This window comes from Tenrec ecaudatus, chromosome 9 (assembly GCF_050624435.1).
Source record: "Tenrec ecaudatus isolate mTenEca1 chromosome 9, mTenEca1.hap1, whole genome shotgun sequence".
NCBI lineage: Eukaryota > Metazoa > Chordata > Mammalia > Afrosoricida > Tenrecidae > Tenrec > Tenrec ecaudatus.
Genome location: NC_134538.1, coordinates 28,536,238 through 28,554,215, shown reverse-complemented (window position 1 = coordinate 28,554,215; position 17,978 = coordinate 28,536,238). Strand labels below are relative to the sequence as shown.

The 17,978-nt window shown below is 47.9% G+C and overlaps 1 protein-coding gene across 3 annotated transcripts in view; it reads right to left on the bottom strand.

Annotated features, from left to right (window-relative positions):
- The window catches only part of LRRK1 (leucine rich repeat kinase 1), a 222,323-nt gene extending 208,549 nt beyond the window's left edge, over window positions 1-13,774 (bottom strand). Inside the window, exons 1-2 of one of the 3 annotated variants that reach the window (XM_075557945.1) lie at window positions 13,494-13,774; window positions 3,889-4,097 (exon numbers count right to left, since the gene is read on the bottom strand). In XM_075557945.1, the coding sequence (XP_075414060.1) occupies window positions 3,889-3,985 (97 nt within the window). In that variant the 5' untranslated portion in view covers window positions 3,986-4,097; window positions 13,494-13,774. The remainder of the gene's footprint in view (window positions 1-3,888; window positions 4,098-13,493) is intronic. The other 2 variants (XM_075557947.1, XM_075557946.1) reach the window with 2 other exon arrangements.
- Window positions 13,775-17,978: the final 4,204 nt, after the last annotated feature.

Here is a 17,978-nt window from a genome sequence, read left to right as displayed (position 1 = left end):
GTGCTGGCACAGCTACTGGGGCTGCTGGTGGCCGCCCAAAAGCTTCGCAGGGAAAAGCGGTTCCTGAGAAGCAGTGTGCCTGGCCAGTTCACTTACAAGATGTTTTGCATCCCCAGGAAGAAGGGGAAGAGTCCACCTTTTTCGATTAGAGGGGACAGATGAGGCACCTGGAAGGGGGTTCTGGGATGACCAGAGGCCACACTTAGAACTATCTACTAGTCTCCCCAGAATATACACTGGGTTTGGGCACTAGCTGACCCTGGAGAGGACTGTGTTTTGTGGGACCCCAGACTGGTTCTGTTGGCCAGTGGCCCAGATTGCTGTCGATGGAGGCCGGACGGTATGAGTTGGGCAAGCTTCCCTAGTCCTGGGAATTGGGCAATGCCGCCTGCTTGGATCCCAAAGGACTTTCATTGTATTGCCCCAAGGATGTTTACACAGCTCTACTTTATGTCAGGGGCTAGTCGCGCAGGTCCTGGCTTCCTGGGCCCGACCTGAGTCGGTGGCGCGGTTCCATTATATTGAGGATATTATGTTAACCTCTGATTCTCGTGCAGATTTAGAAGACTTGTTGGGTTGCTGAGGTATTGGAGGATTCTCACACCCCATTTGGCTCAGTTACCAAGCTGGTTAACACCAATTGTGCCTAAAAGGAGCCTTAGGATTGTGGGAGCCTGTGGAAGTTGCCAGCTGTATGTGACTGGCACTGCTGATGGATTTGGCAAGCCATGGGACAAAGGAGGGTCCCTATGGGCTTCTAGTCCTAATTGTTGAAAGGAGCTGAAGTTACTAGATACGCCCTTATAGGAAAAACAGCTAGTTGTGGTTGGTGTCTGCCACTTTACAGGCATGTGAGCCAATCACACAAAGGTAAACAATACAGGGGCATACAATATACTCCAATGCTGGGTGGGTACAAATGTCGATGACTGCCCCCACGACTGTAGTGGTCCAAACACCTACACTAGCCAAATGGGGAGTGTTCCTGAAACAAAGAGCAGATCTGAGCACCAGCCTGGTATCCCAGGACCTACATCAGGTATTGGGACCCCTAACCTTTACCACCATACCAACCAAGTAAGGAACCTCCCTCTGGGGAGGTGAACCCAAGATGCCTGGTACACTCACGGCTCAAGTTGAGAAAACCCCAGTCCTTGGAATGCAGTAGCTGCTCGATACAGATAGCATTTGGTTTGAAACCAGTGTGGGAAAGAGTAGCCAATGGACAGGACTCTGAAGGCTGCCTGGAGGGAGAAGACCCCAGATACAGGTACCCTCCATTGGGCAGCAGATAGAGCAGTGGTTCTCACCCTTCCTAATGCCACAACCCTTTAATACCATTCCTCATGTTGTGGTGACCTCCCAACCAAAACATTATTTTTGTTGCTACTTCATAACTAATTTGCTACTGTTATGAATTGGGCAACCCCTGTGAAAGGGTCGTTTGACCCCCAAAGGGGTCATGACCCACAGGTTGAGAACCGCTGATATAGAGGGTTATGGGCGCAAGGAGCTGCCCTTTGGGCCAGTCTCTCCCTAAAACAGAGAGTCTAGGAGTGAAGGGCAGGAAAATTGATAGTCTTTCAAAATGAACGTGCGAGAGTCAAGGCAGAAGTCTTCCACAGGAAGATGATTAGGACCCAGCCAAGAAAGAATACTGCACAGGTGCAGGAAGTGGGTCCATTACATAATCCCTTCCGTAACCATGCTATCGTACTTTCGAGTGTGCCGACACAATACTGGTGCTATGAAAGCCAGCATGGGAAGCTCTGAAGGGAGCAGCCTCCTGAGCAAAATGAAGCTGCTGAGCACCACCTCCTGAACAAAATGTTTCACCTGCCGTGTGTTCTTCCAATTATCAGCTCCTTAACCTCCGCATATCCCACCCGAGTTAGCGTTTAACTCAGATGTTCGCCACTTGAGGTGTACTTAATCGGTTGCTTCTGAAAAGAGGGCCAGCTGCGGCGGAGGCAGCAGCCTCCCCAGGGTCCCCACTCCTCTGCCCCTCTTGCTGCACTCCCTGGGAGCCAGGGCTGTCGGAGGTCACAAGGGGCGTCAACGCCTGGCCCTCCCAGGAGCAGTGGGTTTCCGAAGGAGGTAGGGCAATCACTGGCGTCCATGGCTAGGCTCCCATGCTCAACTCTTGTCTTACCACGTGTCTCGGGGGACTTTGAAGTGATCACCATCGGTGCTTTCTCCACAGGCCTCCTTATGAAGACACAATGCTTACAATTTCCTTGATTGTTCCACAGTCTGCCGTGCATTTCAAACTCTCGTAGTCTGTGGGCGTGTTAGGTTTCTGGATAAATACCTTCCTCATTCAGGGGCTCACAGGTCACCCTTCCCCCGCCATCCACCACGGCCCACTAAAACATTCGGGGCAAGGGACAAACTACCCAATTCCCTTCAGTCTTGCCCTTTTGTGAGTATCTTCAAGTTTCTTTAATCAGGGATGGTGAAGAGTCTCAAGACACCACTGGGAACAGCAGTCCCTGGGTCTGGCGATCACTAACTGTCAGAAGAAGCAATCTTTAGGAGCAAATATTGACTTACAGTTAGAGAGTTGGTGGGGGTGGAATGGGAGTGGGGGTGGGGCAAAGCTTTGGCATATTGGTGCACATCAACATTTTCTGATGCCCTGTCCTGCCGGCAGCCAGGCAGTGGAACTGATTCTGCCTGGGTCCAGATCCCTGGCCTTGTAAGAATCAATTGGAGTACCAAGGACCTTGAAAAACCATCACCTTTGCCTTGATAGGCGGCGGGTATGCTGGTTGACCAGCCCTACCCGGGAATCTCTCTTGGTCCCCCACACCTTTCTAAACTTTGTAGTTCAACAAGATTCCCAGGATCAGTATGAGCAGTAGTATTTTATGGGAGCCAAACCATTTAGATTCACTTATTTTTATCCCTGGTTGCACATCAGAATCATAGCTTTTAAAACTGCCTGGGCGTCCCAAACCCTGTAAGATGCTGCTGCCCTGGGACAGGACGTTTAGAAGCTCCCAAGCTCCCAGTGATCTGCTGTGTTCTGGGGTTTAGACACCTAAGCCTGGAGGAGGAAGAGGCGGGGCAGGGTCTCCTGTGGAGGCTTATCTTGATACGAGTCCCAGCCCGCAAGTCCTGGAGAAAGCAGTGGCACCAAGTCGTACACGCAGAAACGGTTGAGATGGTATCTATCTGACTACAAAATATAAAGTGGAGTAACTCTACCAGAAAATCTAGAAATACATATGAAGAGGCTTGAAAATATACCCAATTCCACTTCTGGACAGCTACCACGTAAAAATAATTCCAAAAGCATGTACTTTCCGTCACAGTGGGGAACAAACAAAAATAAAAACCCTACAAGCAATATCCAACAGGAAAGTCAGGGCTAGGTCAATAATGGACATAGGGCTCTCCTATAAAATAATGGTTTACCCAATCACATGTGCTAGGTAGTAACCTAAGCGCATGTAAATACCACTAATAGAAGCTGAAGGTGCAAAGAAACCTGGAACATACAACCCTACACACTGCATAAGTACAGTAAAGCCAAAACAAAACTCCTTCACAGAAAGGCACACGAGAAAAGAACTACAATGTTCACTGAGCATGTGTCTGGGTGAGAGTTTCCTACTTCCTTTTTTTCCTTCTAATTTTATTTAATACTTTTATAGCAATAAACTAGAGACCAAAACCCCATTTAAAAGTCTTTTTTAAAAAAAAAATCTTTTCAAACAGCATCAAGTAATATCCTGATTACTAAGATCTGTGAGTCCACAACACATTTTGCACTATGACCCCTCAATTTTTAGACTTTTAGGTGTGTTTTAGGGAAAGCCCTGGTTCTTACAAAGACATGCAGGCAGATTCTGCCCAGGCACGCATGACCAGCCCTGCCCTTACCGTTATGAGCCTCCATGGCATGCTCCGGACACATGGCTGACCCCTCTGGCCCCACACACCAGTACATGCTGCATGGTCGCCGTGACATGTCAGCCATCAACCCTCGGAGTAACTGGACTCACTTCCTGCTGCCTCTGTCGCTGTCACTGCCACCTTTGGGTGGGTTAAGGCGTAGACAGACTCATGGATGAGTTGAAAACTTTCTTGTTCTGGTGGTGAAAAAAAAATCGTACAACAGAAATGAATTGGCGATCCTCTTCTTTCATGTTTACTCATTGACATTTTCTCCTTTGTAACACTTTCCATGTTCCACCTTCTAATCAACCCTGGTCAGCTGAGGCAGTCAATGGCCATTGCTATCCCCACCCTACCTTGCTGCTGGATTCTGACCCAGTCTACCCAATGAGTCATTAAACACCTCAAACAATCGCGGAACGCCCACTAGTAAAGGACTCACTCACTCTTCAATGAACAAATATCGTCACTTGCAAAGCAGTCAGGCCCTGGGCTAGGTACAGTGACTGTGAATTAGATCCACACGGTCTACACTCCAATTGTGCTTCGCACGCATAATCACAGTACAAGGCTCATTTGCTCACAAAAGACATTCCCAGGCACCCAGAGGTGAAAACCTAACACAAAATGGCCAATCAGACAACCCCAAAGAGAAGGGTCTGCCAGTAGTCCTTTCTCACTGTGAAGTCAGAGAGGCCTCCGTGGGTGGCAGGAACAATGAAGCTCAGGCGCTAACTGAAAGGGTGGAGACAAAGCAGCCCAGGGGGACCCGAGGAGACAGGTGATCTACTTCTGAAAGATACCTTTGCAAACGCTGTGGAGCACAGGGCTACTCTATATGTAAGGGTGTCATGTCAACTCAATGGCAACTTCTGTTTTCGAAAATGAAGCCAAGTGCATTTGAACTTTGAGATCAACAGAATGAGCCTCAGAAAGTCTTTCTCCCTCCTCCCCCTAATGTCTACAGACATTTTTAGGAGAAATGGTGATGTTTATGAGTTGGGTTGCTAACCCAAAGGTCAACTCAGCTGACCCCATCAGCTGCTCCTCAGAAGAAAAATGGTGATTTTTGCCTCTGTAAATATTTATAGCCTCGGAAATCCAACAGGCCAGTTCTATGCTGTCTTATAGTGATTCTATGGCTCAGGATGGATTTGAGGGCAGTGAAGTTAGTAAGTCAGTTGGTTTTGAGTGACACAACTAGGGGAAGGGATGGTGCTATAGTCATCCAGTAGATAAAGGCCAGAAATGTTGCTAAAATAAAATCCTATAATACGCGGTGCATTAGTCTGGGTACTTTAGAGAAACAAATCCACAGAAACTCATGTATAAGAGAGAGTTTTATATAAAGGTTAAGTGCGCATCAAGAAAACATCCCAACCCAATGCTGCCCAAGCCCACAAGTCCAACATTAGCCCATATGTCTGACACCAATCCACAAAGTCCTCCATCTCACGTTGTGCCCGACTTCAGGAGGAAAGCCGAGTCAGTGAACATGTGAGCATCTCAGCACTGGCAGGGGTCTCCACAAGGCTGCTTTGGCACCCAGGGCTGCATTGGGGTAGGTCCATGTGGCTTCTCCTTGGGGATATCTTGCAGGAAGTCAGCCTTGCAAGCTGAAGCAGGGAACTGCTAGGCAGCTGCATCCTGGTCCAATGATCAAAGAGCAAGAGACCCAAGAACTAGAGAGGTGAGGCTCACTGAGCCATTTATCCCCCTGACCTTCAATTAATCCCACATGTGTTTATCAGCCAAATTGGCACAATAAACTACCTCAATCCATCCCTTGCCAACCTGGTACCTGTATATAATTCTTTAGCTTTATGGTTGAAATGAAGTACACTTACACCTAATCCCATAATCTTGTGAATTTGCTCCCCCACCTATGAAAGTTTGTAAGCCAACCACTTCATGCCTTTATCCCCCCAATTTTGAGTATCCAATTTATATACTGCCCACTTACATCAACCCAGTTCTCTGAGAAGACAATCATTTTTCGACATGAAGAGTCTTCATTCCAGTTGGAACCTTGTGAAGTCTGCATCCATAAGCAAAGTCAAATCCTGACACGCCATCCAAGAAGTCAGCAACAATATGCACCAGTTCACAGGCTCAAAATTCTCCAGCTGGTCGGGTTCTGGTCAACAACGCGGTCTGCCTCACTCAGCCTCCACAGGGTGTCCATTGGTTGTCTTGCCTTTAGACCATGGGCTCTCACCAATAGTCAAGAAGCCTAGCCCCCTCGTGCTAGGTCATAAACTTTAGAGCAGTCAATCCGCTCTTGTCTTTTTTTCCCCTGTAAACCAAGTCCACAGGTGTCAGTGGCCAAATTCCACCCGACTCTTTATTGCTGCATTTCTCCCACTTCCACTCAACAAGTAGATCCAGGTGGTCAGCTAGCAAGCATTTCAGCCTGCTCACAGGCTCCCGTTAACATTCAGTCCCAGAGAGGAGTTTTCTTCATGGTTCCAGAGTTTTTCCAGCTTCTGACAAAGACTACTGGTTCCTGAGTACTCCAAAGCACTGGGTGGGGCATATCTTTTCAAAGCTTTTTTACAGGCATGGCCTAAACCCATCTAAAGATCAAATTTTAATGGCTGAAGCAAATGGGCTTACAAACTTTCTATTTTCAAACTTCCCATATGTTTCCCAGAAACAACGGAATAAACAGTGTGGCTTTATCTGACCTCTGGCTAGACAAAGAAGAAAAAGTACCATGAAGGAGAGGTCAAACAAACATCTACTCTCCATTTTATGATTTGCTTCTCCAGTACCCCACTCCCAAGGTACCATAATGTGTTAGTCTGGGTACTTTAGAGAAACAAATCCACAGAAACTCATGTATAAGAGAGAGTTTTATATAAAGGTTAAGTGCGCATCAAGAAAACAACCCAACTCAGTGCTGCCCAAGCCCACAAGTCCAACAATAACCATATATCCAACACCAATCCACAAAATCCTCCTCCATATCACAAAACAGACGCAATGATGCTGACTACAGGAGGAAAGCCAAGTCAGTGAGTGTGTAAGCATCTCAGCACTGGCAGGGATCTCCACACGGCTGCTCCAGCACGCAGGGCTGCATCGGGGTAGGTCCACGCGGCTATTCCTCGGGGATATCTTGCAGGAAGTCAGCCTTGAAAGCTGAAGCAGAGAACTGCTAGGCAGCTGCATCCTGGTCTGATGATCAAAGAGCAAGAGACCCAAGAACTAGAAAGGCAAGGCTCACTGAGCTATTTTTCCCTCTGCCCTTCAATTAACCCCACGTGTGTTTATTGACCAGGTTGGCACAATAAACTACCTCACACAGGATTATTGAAAAAAGTAAAAAGATTTTAAATGATTACTGATGAAGGTCAAAGAGTACTGTTTTTAGTATGAATTATAATTCAATGCAAAGAAAACCCAAATCCTCACAAATGGACCAATAGACAACATCATGATAAATGGAGCAAAGACCGGCTCTGTCAAGATCTCCTCTTGCTCGGACCTGCAATCTGTGCCCATAGAAGCAGTAGTCAAGAAATCAAACGGCATATTGCACTGGGAAAATCTGCACAAAACCTCCTTAAAATGCTACAGAGTAAAGATGTCACTTTGTGGGCTGGTATGCCTGACCCTAGCAATGCTAGTTTCAGTTGCCTCGTATACATGTGGCATCTGGACAATGAATAAGGAAGAACAGAGAAGAAATGATGCTTTTGAATTATGGTATAGGTAAAGAATATTGAAGTACCATGGGCCACCTAAAGAACAACTCGGTCTTAAAAGAAGAAAAGCCACAATTGTCTTTAGAAGGTAAGACGTCTTCTCATCGACGTTGAAGAGGTTATTAGAAAAGACCAGTTCCTGGAAAAGCACATCGTGCTTAGTAAGTAGGACCCAGACTAGAAACTACAGGTGCGAACCACCATGTTTCACGGCTGGGAGCCTGAATTATCTAAGGGGGCAAGGAAAAATGGTTAATCTGGCCAAAATTTAAGAGCTGCTCAAAATCTTATTAATTGCAAAAGCTGATTAGGAAAATTAACTAGTGACTGGTGTCAATGGAAAACAAAACAAAACTAGGCAGAATCTTCAACTTACAAACCTCACAGTAGCATTCAAAAACCAAGAAACATCGTTGCGATCTGCTTTCAAACAATCTCTAAAACAGCAATTAAGTATATTCAACAACATTTCAAAATCCACTCGTTACACATTCCTTCTGAAAACCAAAGTGTCTTATTACCGTATAAACCCACTGCTGTAGAGATCACTCTGATCCATAGGACAGAGAAGGTAAGCCCCAGAAGGTGTCCTAGGTAGTAATCGTTCTAGAAGGAGCCCTGGTGGCACCGTGGTTAAAGTACTCAGTTGTTAACGGAAATATCCATATTTCTAACCCACCAACCGTTCCATGTGAGAAAGGTGTGGCAGTCAGCTTCCATAAAGGTTGACAACCTTGGAACCCCTGTGGGGTGCTTGTGTTGTGGCCTATGTTGCTGTGAGTTGGAATGAACTTGATGGCAGTGAGTTTGGGTTTTGAGTAATCATCGTGAAAGCAGGCTGCCACAATTTCTCCCAAGAAGCTACTAGTTGCTTCAAACTGCTGGTCCTTCACTTAACAGCAGAGCACACAGTTATTCTGCCACCAGGGCTCTTTTATGTATATAATGTTAAAAAATTTTTTTGAGCAAAAACCCTAAGATTATTTTCAGCTAAACTTCACCCTGTACCTTTGTTCCCCTTTTCATTTTCAGTTTCCTTTTGAAAAATCACTTTACCAATGGAGGATCTTGCCACAGGAGCAGTTTTAAAATTGCAATTTCTATTTTGGTTTACATTAGTTAGATGTAATTGTAATTTCTATTCTGGTTTACATTAGTTAGAAGTTTTAAGATGAGGTAATACAGGTTTTGGTCAATCTTTGTCCTCTGCTTTCTTCTGTGGTTTAATTTAGGTTCAGGTTAATACAACAAATCCTGATATTACATTATAGTTTTTTTTTTCCTTTTGCTATGGTATATGCATCAAAAAAGAGGGGGTTAGGAGCTTTTCAGACTTCAAAATTGCTTTAGCATATTTTCTAAAAATCTCGTCAATTTTCTTTCATTCATTATTTATACTTGCATCATTGAATAAACCTGAATGCCAAAGGAATATAACATTCAACACACTTGTCTGTGTGTTGCTGCGATGCTGGAGCTACATCATCAATATTTCAAATGCCAGCAAGAATCATCCAAATGAAATGGTTTCAGCAGAGCTTCCAGATTAAGAACAGACTATTCAGAAGGAATAGGCTGTCCAACTCTGAAGCAGTAGCCACTGAAAACCTATGAACAGAATTCAAATATTGTCAGACACCGAAAATCTCATGAACAGAAACAGAACATTGTCAGAGATAGTGCCAGAAGGTGAGCCCCTCAGGTCAGAAGGCACTCAAAATAAATGCCTTCCCATTCTAAGGCTAAGGTGTGCCTGTCCCACGCCATGGTATTTTTAATCGCCTCTTATGCATGGGAAAGTTAGGCCTTTAATAAGGAAGATCAAAGAAGAATCAACATATTTGCCTTTTGGTGCTGGTGAAGAATACTGAAGTATCATTGGCTGCCAAAAGGACAAACATCTGTCTTGGAAGAAGTACAGCTAGAATGTTCCTTAGAGGCAATATTCCATCTCACTTACTTTGGACATGTTGTCTGGAGAGATCAGTGCCTTGAGAAAGACATCATGTTTGGTGAAACAGAAGGGCAGCAAAAACCAGGAAGGCCTTTGCCAAGATGGTTGGCATGGTAGCTGCATCAGCGGGCTCAACGATAAGAACAATGGGGAGCATGGCACAGGACTAAGCAGCTGCTTCCTTCTCTTCGACCTAGGCTTGGAGCTAACGCAATGGCGCCCAACAACAAGGACCCCAGTCAGCCTACCAACAGTTATTGAGTCCTTTCGGTGAGAAGTGAACTTGATGAATTCTTAAAGCTTATAGTAAATGAAAGTGGAAGACCGTGAAATAAAAAGCTGCTGATGTGACTTTGACGCATGGCGACCCCACGTGTGCCAGAGTAGAACTGTGCTCCACAGTGTTTTCAATGGCTTCCCCTCCCCCGAGTTGGATATTTTTAGTACATGATCAAAACTCAAAATCAAATCTACCTTTAAGTCAATTCTGATTCATAGTGACCCTAGAGTTTAAATCTTTATGGGAGCAAACAGCCTCATTTTCCCCCCCTTGGAACAGATAATGGGTTTGAACTGCTTGACTTCCAGTAAGCAGCATATGGCTTAACCCACGGTGCCGCTGGGGCTCCTTTAGCATGTAACATGCACATAAGAACAGATGCACACATGTCACACACAAAATGGCCATAGGAAACTAACCCACTACATTGTTTGCATAAAAATACAGGTCACCACTGTGTTTCTTCTGCAGTCCCTCTGGGTGGATTCGAATCTCAAACCTTTTAGTTAGCAGCAGCGTGCTTTGCAACACCCAGGGCCTCCATCACAGAACACGAGAGTGCTATCAAGTATTAGACAGAGATGAAACGTTGGAAGCCCTGTGCTGTCTGTCACTGGGTCTTCTTTGACAAACCTTGGAAGGATTGCCACTGCCAAAGGGTGGGGACAGACAAACGGGAGTTCCATGCGTGTCAGGGATGAGCCGCGCTCTACATGGTTTCGATGGATGAAGCGGATCACCAGGCCTTGCTTTGAAGGCCCCTCTGGGTGTACTCAAAGTGCACATGTTCAGGTTGCTAGCAGAGTGCTTACCCCTTTACACACTCAGGGACTACCAAGGGCTGGGAAGACATATTCAAACGAAGCACGTTAAACTACTCTTGCCGTCTAGCTCTTTTTGAATCACTAGCCCGTTGCTTAGTCGTGAAGTTGATCTATGGTTTTACAATCTCTTTCCTGATATTGGTCTGTCAGTACAACAGGTCTGACAGCTTTGCGGACATCAGAAGAACCAAGGGCCAGCACTCTGGAGAAGCATGTCGTTCCCAGTCCCAGATGAGTACGCAAGGATTTGACAATACAAGCAGTTTTTGAGTCTCTACCGATATGAGAAAGCTGAGCCAGTCACTATTTCCACCACTTGTCAGTTTGTTACACTAAAGTAACTCTTGTGTTGGTATGATGCTGGAAGCTACACCACTGATATTTTTAAACACCAGGAGAGTTATATATGATAGGCAGGTTTCAGCAGCTCTTCCAGATGAAGACAGACTAAGAAAAAAGGTCTGGCTAGGCTACCTATTCCCCCAAATCAGCCAGGATGCACCCCCTAGGTTGAAAGGGACCCACACACACTACTGCAAATAGCCTCGAGGATGCCATCAGTCATGAAGATGGTGCCAGACAGGGCAACACGTTGTACTGCTGTACATGGAGCTGGCTCTGTGAAAACGAACATAACACTCGGCACCATTCGTCCACTTTCCAGTAGCACACAGTCCTAGGAGCTGGGGACATAGTGGTGAGCAAGACAGACATGGTCTCTGACCTCGGAACACAGGTAATTACAGAAGAAATTGAGCAGAAAAATAAGGGCCACACATATAGTGGTGGGCATAACGACATAGAGATGGGATGTGGAAGAAATGATGGGTGAGAGAGGGAAGCCAGGGGAGACTTTCGAAGGCAAACTGAGGCGGCAGAAGGTGAAGAGTCAGGGAACAGCAAAAAGATGCCTCCCACGTGGGGAACAGGCTCAGCTAAGGCAGTGAGTGGCAACAGCAATGGCAGAGGCCAGATGACGTGGGGGAAGCGATGTGAGGAAGGAGTTCCTTGGGATTTCATGCCAATCACAAGAAGGCATTAAAGTCATAGGGGAGGGGAAGCGGGGGCGGGGGGGATGAGGAGCTGATACCAAGGGCTCAAGTAGCAAGCAAATGTTTTGAGAATGAGGAGGCAAAGAAATGTACAAAAGTACTTGACACAATGGATGGATGGATGGATGGATGGATTGTGATGAGTTGTATGAGCCCCCAATAAATGATTCTTTAAAAAAGGCATTAAAGTGTTCCACGCATAGGGACATGATCGAATTTACCTGTTGAAAATATCCCTGGCTGCCCAAAGGGGCAAGAGTGCAGGTATTACAATCATACAAGGAAGAGATGCTGGCTGGCACCTTGGACCAGGGTGAGGGATGTGAGGACGAAGCGGGTGGACTCAATACATTTTGGAAGTACACTCAACAGAACTTTCTAAGACCTGGGTTTCCTCTCTCTGCAGCCAAGCCGGCTTCAAATATTTGTGGGGAATTCCGTTAACATCGGATAATATTTTCCCACAATTCTTCAAAGCCCCCTTGTATTAGGTATTGGGTTTATAACTAGTTCAGCATTTTTCATTTAAGAAATAAACCAAGATAATAAAAATTATATCATAATGAAGCATTTAACATGTTCCAAAATTGTGTATCTTCTAGCTGTCCCTATACTTTGATACCAAAAGGAGGCCCTGCTGGCACATGGTTAAGTGTTCAGTCCAACCAGTCCAACCAGTCTAACCAGTGGCCCCATGGTTAAGTGGTCAGTTTAAGTGCTTCCGTTAAACATGTTGGTTGCATGAACATAGGCAGCTGCTTCAGGAAGCAAGGCCTGGCAATCTGCCTACTCCATAAAGATCACAGCCAAGAAATCCCACGGTCAGTTCTCCTCTATCAGATGGGTTGAATGGAAATCAACTGACACCTAACAACTCGTGGGAAACTCTGAAATGGTCTAACCGTCTGTTAGTGGCTAGCCAAGGCCACAACTCCATGCTCCTGGCTTCTCTCCCTCTAGGAGCCCCTGCAGGGGCCACACTTCAGAAGTTTGTGGGAGAAAACCTCGGTTAAGGGCAGGTTTGGCTGACCACCCAGCTTCCACTTTGTCATCTTCTCCTCCAGCCCCCAGCCCTCCTCCAGAACTTTTCCAAGGGCCCTCAGGACTCACCCAGCTCGCTGATCCCAGAGAGCTTGGGACGGCTGCCCACAGAGGCTACAGAAATGATCCCTGCAAGGCAAGGTCGCTTGGACGTGCCACATCGCTGAAGCTGCCCCCAAAAGTCAAAAGGACAATCCCTTCCTACACACAGCCCCCCCGCCACTCCCCCTCACCCCCCCCCCCCCCCCCCCCCGCCTAAGTAAGTGAGAAGAAACATCTGTTCCAAGTCCAAGAGCTCTCCAAAGGCCGAGGAAGCGTGCAGACTTCCTGGTATGTTTTCCTACTTTTGTTCCTTGTCCCTCTCTCCTCTTGTCCTGGGCCCCCCCAGCGCAGGGTTGCGGGGGGGGGGGGGAAGGGGGGGTGTCCCTGCCAGAGTCTCACACACTCCCAGCAGGAGGGCTGGCTTAAGTCCCAGGGAGCTGGACGCCGCAAGGCCCGCGGGCTGGGGTCCACCGCCCTCCTCGGCGACTCTCGGGATGTGCACTGCCCTCCCTGGACCAGTGCCCCCGACCCTGACCACGCGGCCGCAGTGCCGGGCGGCCGGGAGGCCTGCGCGCGGGGCTGCGCGGGAGCGAGCGAGCGCTGGCTCCAGTCCCGGCCGGGCGGCAGGAGGCGGCCACGTTCCCGAACTGCGGGCAGTGCGGGGCGGCCGACCCCGACAGCGCTTACCGGCGGCGGCGGTGGGGCAAAGTGCGGGTGCGCCCCTCGCGAGGTCGGGGGCGCAGGACGATCAGGAGCCGTCGGGCGGCGGGGCCTGGCAGTCAGCGGCCTCCGCTCCCGCGCCTCGGGCTGCGCCGGGGCGAGACGCACTTCCTCAATCCTGCAGGGCGCCGGGCGGGCGGCGGGGAGGGCGCCCCGGGAGGGCGGAGGGGAGGGGGGTCCGGCGGGGAGGGTGCCCTGGGCGGCGGAGGGGAGGTAGGTCCGGCGGCGGAGGGGAGGGCGGCCCGGCGGGGAGGGTGCCCTGGGCGGCGGAGGGGAGGGCGGTCCGGCGGCGGAGGGGAGGGCGGCCCGGCGGGGAGGGTGCCCTGGGCGGCGGAGGGGAGGGCGGTCCGGCGGCGGAGGGGAGGGCGGCCCGGCGGGGAGGGTGCCCTGGGCGGCGGAGGGGAGGGCGGTCCGGCGGCGGAGGGGAGGGCGGCCCGGCGGGGAGAGTGCCCTGGGCGGGCGGAGGGGAGGGGGGGTCCGGCGGCGAGGGTGCCCCGGGAGGGCGGAGGGGAGGGGGGGTCCGGCGGGAAGGGTGCCCCGGGAGGGCGGCGGGGAGGGCTGTCCGGCGGCGGCGGGGAGTGGGGTCCGGCGGGGAGGGTGCCCCGGGAGGGCGGAGGGGAGGGGGGTCCGATGGGCGGTGGGGAGGGTCCCCTGTGCGGCGGCTGGGCGGCGGAGGGGAGCGGGGCCCGGCGGGGAGGGCGGTCCCGCCGCCGCGGCTGGGCGAGTCTGCCACTCGCTCCAGGTCACAGTGCTGCCAGTGTTCCGAGAATGGGGACAAAGCGCCCCTGGGTGCCCTGCCTCTGTTTCCCCAGACTTCAGACCAAATCCCTCACCTTTTCCTACACTCTGCTCCCGGGAGTTGACGGGACCCTGACAGTCTTGCTGCAGCAAAGTCCTCCCATTGCCAGACTCGCCGCTTCCCACAAGCGGGCGGGGAAAGAAAATCACACTAGTTCAGGGCTTCACCCAACTCTTTACCATTCAGCACCGAAATCAATAGGCGAATCAACTCTAGTTTGCAAGTTCCCTGTAAACTGCAGTAAACATTTTAAATACAGGAAATTGACCCAAATGATGCAAAAAGGTGGACTCTGTGAAGAAGAGTAGGACCTCGGGATTGGAGACTCATTCACAGATTGTGCTATGCAGATGACACACATGCTTGCTGAAAGCGAAGGAGCCTTCACTTTGAAATTCGGGGTTGGGGCAACCCCCCCAAAACAAAACGGAATCTCTCTGGGCAGAACAAAGCTGCGTCATAAGCATTTCCCCCACTAGGAGAGCATCAAGCAACTCCCTCTGAGTTAGTGCACCCAGTGGCGTCACTTGGGAAGGTTCTTTTTCGTCAGAGTGAATTTTTTCATGAAAAGTTTAGCTTGAACCTCATTTTTTGTGCTGGCCGATTGAAGAGAACAGTGTGAGGCTGTGAAGTTTTGGTTCCTTCTCTGGAAATGTGCCACAGTAACCGCTGTGATGTTGAACACAGCTTACCAGGACTGTGCTAGGAGGAAAACGCAAGCGTCGGAGTGGTTTTCTCATTTCAAAAAAGGTGAAATGTTGATTGATGACAAACCTCATACTGGATGTCAGTCAACTGGCGAGGAGTCAACTGGATGTCATTTACTGGCGAGGAGACATGGTGATGATGTTCTTACAACCCCAAAGCAAACAGCAATCAAGCCAGTGGAAGATGCCCTTGTCACTTCGCCCCCTAAAAAACTCATCAAAGATCAGGATGCTTAATTGTTGTTGTTTTTGATGTGAGGGGGATAGTGTTTGGGAGTTCATCCCAAAAGGTCAGATTGTTAATCAAGCTTTCTATTTAGAGGTTCTGAAAAGATTGTGTAACAGTGTGTGACAAAAAAGGCCTGAATTGTGGCAGATGGGGGACTGGTTTTGCTGCCATGACAATGCACTTGCTCAGGTAGCCACCTCAGTGCACCAGTTTTGGGCGAAAAACAGCATGCTTCTCTTGTCCCATGTACCTTTCTCACCCGACCTTGATCTGTGTGACTTCTGTTTCTGAGAATGAAGAGGGGCATGAAAGGACAGTGATTTGATGACTTAGAAGTGCTGAAGAAAAAAATGAGGGAGATGCTGTCAGCCATCTAGACAGATGAGTTTCAACAATGTTCCCAAGAATAAAATAGCAGATTTGACAAATGTATTAAGTGTAATGGAGAGTACTTTGAAGATAATAAGGTTGTTTTGTAAAAAAAATTAAATACATAGCTATAAAAAATCCCTTTTTGGGGTGATAGTGGTACCTCCTCATATAGCACTTGATATAGGTTACAATTCAATATACATTAAATAAAAATTCTCACAACTGGACAGACACCATGATAATCAGAGAAGATGGCAGTTATCAAGAATTTCATTTTTCTTAGATCCACAATCAAGGCTCACCGAAGCAGCAGCCAAGACACCAAACAAAATATTGGATATATCTGCAGCACAACACCTATTGAAAGTACTCTTGCTTTGACAACGATAATGGAAACATATATACAAATGTGCTTGTGACAATGGATGGATGTAGTATGGATTGTGATAAGAGTTATGAGTGTTCAATAAAATGGGTTTAAAAAGTACTCTTAAAAGGCTAGTATCCCAAGCCATGGTATTTTTCAGTTGCATCATATGCATGTGAGCGCTGGATGGTGACTAGGAAAGATGAGAATTATCAATGCACTTGGTTTATGGTGTTGGTGAAGAATATTGACAGTACCATGAGTTGCCAGAAGAACAAACTAATTTTTTTAAAAAAAGAAATACCATCAGACTGCAGTTCAAAAATGAGAATGGTGAGAAATGGTCTTACATCCTTTGGACGTTCTGTCAGGAGAAACCAGTCTGTGGGAAGGACATCCTCAGTGGTCAAGGGTCAGGGAACTAGAGGAAGACCATTTAGTCCAATGAGATTGGCTACAGTGGCTACAACAATGGGTTCAAATACAATAGCAGTTGTGAAGATGGGGCTGGGCTGGGCAGTGTTTCTATTATGTTGTGCGTAAGGTCAGTTAGTCAGAACTGACTGGATAGCACCTAACAACAATAACCCTTCTACAGAGCCAAAATAATGTTGCTTAAGATTCAATATTTTACAAACTGTACTTTCCTACATGAACTAAACTTAGTTAATTATAAATATGTGCCAAAATAATGTATCCTCAATGTATCTTGGATGAATCATTTTAAATTGTCTGCCACTTTGTAGTTAAGACGTAGTGGAATACGGGCAAATTCTGTTTCCACATTTACATTGATCATTGAGGCTAATATGCAGATCAAAGAAGTACTTGCTCTGGATGCCTGCAGGCTTCAGCTCAGGCCCTGTGGGTGTGCCCAAGGGAGAAAGACCCATTAGACAAAACCTCTCATTGGATATCTTGAGAGGACCAGAAGTAGAGCGGCCCTTCTTGTGGGGAGGGTAGGCGGACAATGGGAACATTCCCAGGATTTAGCACAAAGTGCATGTTGGCCAGAAACTGGAGCAAACATAAGAGCCAGGCCTAATGTTGTGGACACTTGGGGCTGTGGCTAGTGGGTTTCTGGTTGGGGTAGCTTTGTTCTGCTTCTTTGGAACTTTTGGCCACGCAGAAACCTTTCGAGTTGGCAATTCTCTTGCTACCAACAGTGTCTGTGGTAGTTACATAATTTCATGTCAACTTGATAAATAAGTGTAGGGGCAGAGTCTAGCCTGGCAATCAGGTCCCAGCCTGATGATTCCTCTTTGTGGGTTTGGCGTTCTCATGAAGATTTTGGGAGGTTTTTCTCTCTCTCTCTCTTTCACCTTCCTATTGAAGAGCCACACTCGGAGAGCTGGAGGAGCCACATGGAGACCCGTGCCGGGGCTGTGATTCTTCCACCACCACAAGACTTTGCACCCTCTTGCCTGTGGTCGTCCTGCATGTTGCTTCATGGCATGTGACTGCATGAGTCTGAAGAAGGATTCATGGACTAGTATTGGACTCATGGACTAATATCGGACTTATGGACTTGATTTGGACTGGGCTAGGATGTTTTCTTAACATAGAAATCATCTTTGCTATAAAGTTCTTTCTTGCTTTATGAGTATCTCTGGATTTGTTTCTCTAGTCAACCCGGCCTAACACAGTGTCCAAGTATCAGTGTGCGTAGTCAGCAGTATTACTGTGACCAATATGTCTCTAATAATTTACAGGATATGGGATGCACCATATTGCTTGAGCCAAATGGTGCTTGAGCTGCACCTCCCCTGCGCTGCACCTCCCCTGAGTGTAGCCTGGTCATCTAGCAACACAGGGCAGAAACGCTCTCCCCAATCAACCTACACTGCTGGGGAGTCAATTGTGGTCAATTGAACTTCACAGTTAAATGAACTTGAAAACGCTAAAAAAAGTTATCAACATGAAAAGCGACTGGGTTCCTCAAGAGGCAGATATCCTGTTTTAAGCTGGTCATATCAGT